The sequence below is a fragment of the Benincasa hispida genome, chromosome 12 (assembly GCF_009727055.1).
Source record: "Benincasa hispida cultivar B227 chromosome 12, ASM972705v1, whole genome shotgun sequence".
Lineage (NCBI taxonomy): Eukaryota > Viridiplantae > Streptophyta > Magnoliopsida > Cucurbitales > Cucurbitaceae > Benincasa > Benincasa hispida.
The window spans coordinates 33783346-33791105 of NC_052360.1; the positions used below are offsets into that span (position 1 = coordinate 33783346).

Below are 7760 nucleotides of genomic sequence, written 5' to 3' on the forward strand. Positions count from 1 at the left end.
ATCTTTCTACTTTCCATCATCCTTCTCCAAAAGTCTTCGCTTGGTTCTACATTATCTTTCTATTAAGTCTTAAACAATTGATTAATCCAAAAATTTAAATGGGTGAGAGAAGGCAAATTTAATATCACATCATTTAATAACTCATTATCTTGAAATATGTAGAACACCCAATAAGTGAAAATAAATATTAATTGAGATAATAAATAACATCGTTTGAAAACTAAAATCAATAAGTTATGGAAAAAAATAAATTTGGATGAGTAAGCCTTCATTATTATTATTTTTTAAATCATTATCTATTTTTTAAAATTTCATCTAGTTAAAGAAATATGAAAATCATGAAGAAAAAATCAACCACATGCTATACCAACCATCCAAGAGTAAAGGATAACCACAACCCATCTCCCAATCTTCATCATAGTAGACTACTCTTCTTCTTCTCTGCTTTCCTCTGTTTTTTCATAATCCATTTCCCACGAAACACTAACCCTTTATCGATCCCCATGGCGGCGGCATTATCCACGGTGGTCGGATCTCAGCCGGCGATCAAAGTCATCGCTCTCTGCGGTTCTCTTCGCCAAAATTCTTACAACAGAGGCCTCATTCGTGCTGGTAATCCAACTCTCTCTCTCTTCTTCTTCTTCTTCTTCTCTGTTTTGCTCTGTTTTTTCCAATCTTTCCTCGCCGTGGTTGCATTGCAGCGACGGAGATAGCGAAGGAGTCGATCGATGGATTGCACATCGAATTTATAGATATCTCCCCTTTGCCAATGCTCAACACCGATTTGGAGGTTGATGGAACATATCCGCCCGTCGTCGAGGCGTTTCGGCGGAAGATTCTTGAAGCCGATAGCTATCTCTTTGCTTCGCCGGAATATAACTACTCTATTACCGGTATATTCCTTTTCATTTTCTTTCTTTCTATTTTTATTTTTCTTTTTCTTTTCCACTTGAAAGGAAATAGTTCCTTTCGTTTTCAATAAATATGAACTGTCATAAGTCGGCCCTTTTTCTTAATTGGATCACGTTTCTTGTCGGCAATAATTGGACCAACAATACTAGATTATAATTTTAGTTTAAATATACGCTATCCTCGTACTATAGATTTTTTCCTTTTTCATTTTAGTCCCTGCATTTTTTAAATATTCATTTTTGTTCATTTGGTTTATGATAACGAAAATATCACCTTTTCATTTTAGTCCCTACGTTTTTTAAATTTTCATTTTTGTTCATTTTTAGTTTATGAATCTAAATCTCTGTTTTCACCGATCTTCCAATTTTCACTTTTATGGCTAATTTTCGAAAGTTTAAGAACTAAAATAAACTCAAGCTAAAAGTATAAGTATTAAAATGAGCATTTTAAAAAGGGATATTCGTAAATATAGTAATCAGATTAAAAGTATTAACAAATATAATATAATGTAAAAAAAATATAAATATGAAAAAATTTAGATAATCTATCGGTTATAGACCATATCATTAGTAGGAGTTTATCAATGATAGATCATATCGCTGGTAATAGTCTATCAACGATAGAAGTATATCGTTGATAGACTTTGTTATATTTGCAATTTTTTTTAAAATGTTATTATACACTTGATTATTATTCTTCTTAAAAATACCACTCATTGTAATTACCCTTTTGAAAATCTAGGGACTAAAATGAACTAAAGTTGGAGTAAATGGACCAAAATATTTGAAATTATATGAAGCAAAATTAACCAAAGTAAAAAGTATAGGACCATAATATTATTTAGATCTATAATTTTAAACTTGAACTAATAATTAAATCAATTTAAACTTTGAACTTTCGCAAATGTATAAATTAACATATTCTTTCAGAGTTTAATTGAGGAAAATTGTGCAAAACATATAATTATTTCAAATTAAACTTCTATATTATTTTAAGTGATTTAAACTGATTATTAAGATTACGTTTCAAAATAGTCCATATATTCAATTGTTACAAATCTATAGGCTTCTTTAAATGTTGGGTTGATAAAATCGACAATTACAATTTGTTGAATGGACAATTTCTAAAGAAAATCTTAATCGAGGGGTTAAATTGATTCACTTACCAAATTTTAGGAGTTTAATCAATAAAATTATAAGTCTCACATGATGATTATCTAAATAGAACGTAATGGAGGAGTGTAAATTGATACACTTACAAAATTTTAGTTTTAAATTGATACAACCCTAAAGTTTGGGGTGCAAATTAATATTTTCTTTTGTATTTATTGATTCTTAATGGTAGTACATTCCTAAATTTTCAATTTTATGATTGTATATGTTGTTGAAAGCTAAACTTTGTCTAGTATATATCCATAAACTTTCAATTTTATGTCATTGATTTATAATTTTCAATTTTGTGTCTAACAAATGTTTGGCGTATTTAACATTTTATAAATATTAACATTTGTATAAGATATAAAATTAAAATTTATTACTCAATTCAATTTATATTATATTAAGAGATCAATACAATAATTTTTCCTTGTATGTCGCGTCCAGTGCTCAAGTGGGAACGGGTTAGCTTGAATTTTCAACTTCTTAGACTATGTTTAGAGTGTATTCTATAGTTTCTTTGGAAAAATTAATTGTTGAGAATAATTTTGGACAAAGGTAGGTAATAAAAAGAAGGAAAAACAGTAATTTATTTTATATAAAAAGATTTGACTTTGTCAAAAAGGTATAAAATTATAAATATAAAGGCTAGCAACGAAGTTTCTAAATTGTGGTTGTGGTGGAAGTAGGATCTTTCTCCACATACGTGCATCACCGTCGTTCATTTGGACAAGCGAGTTCGAGCAACCGCACTCGTGTGTAAAAAGAAATAAATATCTTTCTCTTTGTTTTTATTACCATTTTAAAAATAAAATGTTTATGATTCAGTGGATCCAAAGATTAATTCTTTGAATTAAATTCCAGATCTAAAATGTTTTCTTTCCCCTTCCTAACAAAGTCTCGAAATTGTTTTTGGAAACTATCAGAAACCCTATGTTTTTTCTTCTTCTCTCTATTTTTTGACCACTATTTCTGGACTATTTTTCGTCTGATTCCAATTCGTTCTCCAACGAGTGCATGCCAGAGATAAAAAATCGTATTAACCTTGGGGAGCAATTAACTTCCTACAATTTAGAACCAAGGCTGCGTCCCTATTGTTTTCAAGGCAGAAAGTTCCTTCATTGTACAACGATCTACATTTGGTCCTTCAAATTGATAGTAAAAAATTGAGTTTCACTTACTCTTCGTTCCTAATATCGATCAAGAACAGTAAGATACTTCTAGATTTGTCAAAGTTGGAGCCATTGGACGGATCCAATACCGGCGCTACAATATTCAGTTAGTGCAACTGTTTCATATTTCGGGAGTTTCATGTTCTTTGACTGAATATCCTTTAAAAACTTCATGTAGTCGGGCATTTCTTCTAAAGCTTCTACCAATGGAATGTTTATGTGGAGCTGTTTCAAAACATGGAGGAATTTCTTAAACTACAAGTCTTGATTAGCCTTCTTGAATCTCTACGGGAATGGGTATGGTGGCCTATAAATCTTCATTGTGTTTTCATCTTCTTTATCCTTCTTTTTGGTTTTTTCTTCTTTCTTATCTTCTACTTTTTCTTCCTCAACCTTTTGCTAAGTTTCAGCGGTTAAGTCTTTACTAGCATCTTCCTTATATCTTCAGACTCTTTCTGCTTTTGATCACTAAGTAGTGGATGACCTTCATATTCCAAGATGATTTTTAGTACAAAAGTTACTGGTTACAATGGGAGGTTTTGCATGAACAACATCTACTGCTTGTTTCCCTAATGCTAGGTTTTGCAACATTGACCCCAAGAAGGCAAATGTTTGATTTATTGCGGTCAAACCATTATTATTGTACACTCTTACTATAGTTTTGGTTATTATTTGCAGTTGTGTCCATGATCTCATGAGCTTCATTCACCGACTTCTTTAGCAATGACCCACTAACTAATGCATTAACAAGTATTTTTTATGCTTGATTTAGTCTGTCGTAAAATTGCTCTATAAGAATGCATGTCGGGAGTCCATGGTGCAGACGCTTCCTCACCAACTTCTTGAATCATATCCATGCTCCATCAACAGGCTCCGTTGGAGCTTGCTTGAATGCGATAATGTCTCCACTAAATTTAGCATTTTGATCTGGTGGAAAATACTTCTCTAGGAATTTTTCTACAAGATTCTCATATTAAGATAGAATTTAGTGAGAATGAGTCCAGCCATGCTTCAACATCTCCTTGCATGGAGTAGGGAAATAATTCTAGCCTTAAAGTATCCTCTGCTTCTCCATTTATTTTAAACAAACTACAAATGTGCTTAAATTGTTTTCAATACTTGTGATATGAAAACTCTAGAATTTGAAAATTAAGAACCTAAATATTGAATCCCAAATATCAAATTTTAAAACCTACGATCAAGTTGATAACAATCTCAAAGCGAATTATTAGAGTTTGGATTACCTTTTGATCGAAGACCAAGAGATAAGGAGAACTATCCCTTACTCCGAGTTCGAACACTCCACGAGCAAGAAGATCCGACTTACTTGAATGTTCTTGGCACGCAACCCTGAATCAAGAATTGCAAAATTGGCGATGAAACCCTATCACAAGCTGCCATATAGCTTACCAAGAATAATATGTATAATGATATAAGGAGGCATATATGCTTCAGATATGGAGTTGTGAAGTAGTTGCTGAAAGGAGGACTTATCTCCTTGGAGTATATGATGTCTAAGAAGAACTTGAAAAATCCTCTAACAAAAGGCCTAACAAGGAGGATACTTCAAGAGTCCTTTGTGTGCATGAAACTCAAACTCTTAAAAAATCCATAGCCCTTTCTTTGGATGGTCTTAGTATGAACTTGATTGATAATTGTGAAATCTTCATAACTTAATTTTTGAGTAGTTTGACTTTGACAGACTTGATGAAGTTGATTCTGGTATGGACTAATGAAATCTTTAAAGCTCAGTTTTCCCGTAGTTTGTCTTTGATATACTTGATGAAGTTGGTTTGGTATGGATTAGATGTGAAGTCTTCATAGCTCAATTTTCGAATGGTTTGTCTCCGACAAACTTGATGGTACGATTGATGTGATTTTGAAGTGTGGTCACCATCTATGAAAGAGTTTAAAAGTCTCTTTCTAGAGCTTTCATAGTAACCCAAAGTTTATGTGCTTGACCCTAAATAGCACAAATTATATCGCAGAATCAAGAAAAATTTAAGAAGTAAAACGTATTGTGGTGGTCTCAACTGTAGTTATTGAAAGTTCAAGAGTTAACTTCAAGAGATAACTCACTCTCTCTAATAAAGTTGTTGTCTTTCACTATGCATCAATTCAATCGTAAGATATTGATGCTTAAGTTTATTCTCCTATCTTTACTCAGAACATTTCTTTAAATCTTTTTCTATTATTTTGTTATTTCTTATACCAGTTATTTATGAGAGATTGTTAGAAATGACCTTGGGCCAAGATCCCTAGCAAGAAGCAAAATTAAAAAGAGGGAAAGGTAGTGGTTTATCCCACATCGGAAGATTTCGCTTTGCCAAAAGGGTATAAATGTAAAGGCTAGCAAAGAAAGTAGGATCTTTCGCCATGGGCGCATGCTGCCGTTGCCGTCTGTTCGGACAGGTGGGTTCGGGTAATCGCTCTTGCACATAAAAAAGAAAATATTTTTACTACCTTTCTCTTTATTTTTATTACTATTTTAAAAATAAAACTTTTATGAATTAATGGATCCAAAAATTAATTCTTTGAATTAAATTCTAGATCTAAAATGTTTTCTTTCCCCTTATTAAGAAAGTCTGAAAATTATTTTTGTAACTATCAGAAACCTTAAGCTTCATCTCTCCTCTCTATTTTTCTTAGCACAGTTTCTAGGTTATTTTCTGTTTGTCCAATCCATTCTTCGATGAGTACACGTTAGAGATCGAAAGTTGTATTAACCTTCGAAAGCAACCAGTCGATCAAGGTCACGCCATTTTTGTTTCCAAGGTGGTGGGTTCCTCCACCACACTATGATCTACATTTGGTCCTTCATTAATTCCTTCCGCGTCAATGAGTATTAATACTAAACTTTTAATTTTATTAAAGTATCCTAAAGTGAACGTAGCTCAACTAGCATACGAGTATGCTAGTGACTACGACATTTGTTGTTTGAATCCCCTATCCCAATTGTACTAAAAACACATTCTTCTCTGATCATTTCACTTCCATTATAAAGTTGAAACCTTTAGTTCTCCCTTTATTACTCAAGCACTTTGAAAAGAACTACTTCTACATGTTTCTTGAGTTTGATTTAGTTGTGGATGTGATAATTGTTGTTATTAGCACCATTGAAGAATGCAATAGACTGGGGATCAAGGCCACCAAATGTATGGAGAGACAAAGCAGCAGCAATTGTGAGTGCAGGTGGTGGCTCTGGTGGACTAAGATCACAGTACCATCTTCGCCAAGTTGGAGTATTTCTTGACCTCCATTTCATAAACAAGCCTGAGTTTTTCTTGAATGCATTTCAGACACCCCCCAAGTTCGGCAGCAACGGCGACTTGATTGACGCTGAAGTTCGAGAGAGGTTGAAGGCTCTTCTTCTGGCCTTGCGTGCATTTTCCTTGAGACTTAAAGGAACTAACCCCCCCGTAGATTGTTGAACTAACATCATGAGATGTTTTATATGCTGTGTTGTGTGCTGCTGTCTTAATAATCATGGACAACTTGATCTCTATGTCCGACAAACATGTGTTGTATAATAGATAGGTCCAACATTTGTTAGAACGAATCAACACTATTTAGTTTTGAATAAATTTTGAGAGCAAAATATCCCTCAAACTCATTTTTAAACATATATATGTATAAGCTTATGTGTCACTATGTTTGTGTCGTTCTCTTTATATACTCGTTGAAATAATGGGGAATCATCAAAATAGTTTTGATGAATAAAATGGTTCCACGTTCTCGTAAAATAAAATCTTCGAGAATGTGAAATCTACACTTGGCTATGATTTTTGCACCATTTTGAAAAATAAGAAAACCACCATGATTATTTTCACAATGATTTTTGCGCAATTCTCTCTTGCTGAAAATTCTCATTCCAATGTATACATTCCTTTCACGATGGTAGCAAATCCGGTAATTCTCCAATGATTTCTTCCCTTTAAGACTTTGATTAATCTATGTTTTGTATATAGTTTTGGTTTTTCTTCAGCAGTAGCATGATTTTGTTCCTTCAATTGTTGATTAGAAGAACCAATTTCTAGTGAAATAAACAGAAAAAGGTGATCGTGTCACCACTTTTTTTAAGAAAAAACGTGATAAAAATTTATTATGCTTTAAACATGAATGATAGGTTAGAGGTAAAATATGTGTGTGTTTTTTTAAATTTAGAAAAAGTTTATTTAATAATTTTAATATAAATTACATCATATTAACCCATCACTAAAAGGGATAATAGGGAAAATTAAATGTTTCTCTTCATAGCCTCTTTTAGATAGTATAGATTTGGAGGAACATATTCTTACTTATTTAGATGAATTGTTGGAGAGTTTTTTTTAGTAATAAAAAAAACCATGTTGTTGTGTTGCTTATTTTCCAAAAAACAAGTCCCATGGTTATTTTTCATTTATTTATTTTTAGGGTTTACAACCATCATGCAAAGCTATTGGGTCTATTTTTACTGTCCATTTGGGTTTTGTTTGTTTATTCTTTTTTTTTTTTTAGTTGCATAAAAGAGTTATATTATATA

General features: G+C 32.3%; 1 protein-coding gene across 1 annotated transcript; it reads left to right on the forward strand.

The window, feature by feature from the left end:
• Window positions 1–326: 326 nt before the first annotated feature.
• LOC120092645 (NAD(P)H:quinone oxidoreductase-like) lies at window positions 327–6859 on the forward strand. The gene is made up of 3 exons (XM_039050791.1): window positions 327–612; window positions 702–893; window positions 6350–6859. Exons 1-3 carry the CDS (start codon window positions 330–332, stop codon window positions 6667–6669), a joined length of 795 nt encoding a protein of 264 aa, XP_038906719.1. The 5' UTR covers window positions 327–329; the 3' UTR covers window positions 6670–6859.
• The last annotated feature ends 901 nt before the right edge of the window (window positions 6860–7760 follow it).

Bases quoted from the DNA above. Each gene is read 5' to 3' on its own strand.
- LOC120092645 (XM_039050791.1), top strand. From the start codon at position 330: ATGAAAATCATGAAGAAAAAATCAACCACATGCTATACCAACCATCCA. The intron at 613-701 runs GTAATCCAACTC...GTTGCATTGCAG, and splicing joins CAGAGGCCTCATTCGTGCTG to CGACGGAGATAGCGAAGGAG. The intron at 894-6,349 runs GTATATTCCTTT...TGTTGTTATTAG, and splicing joins ATATAACTACTCTATTACCG to CACCATTGAAGAATGCAATA.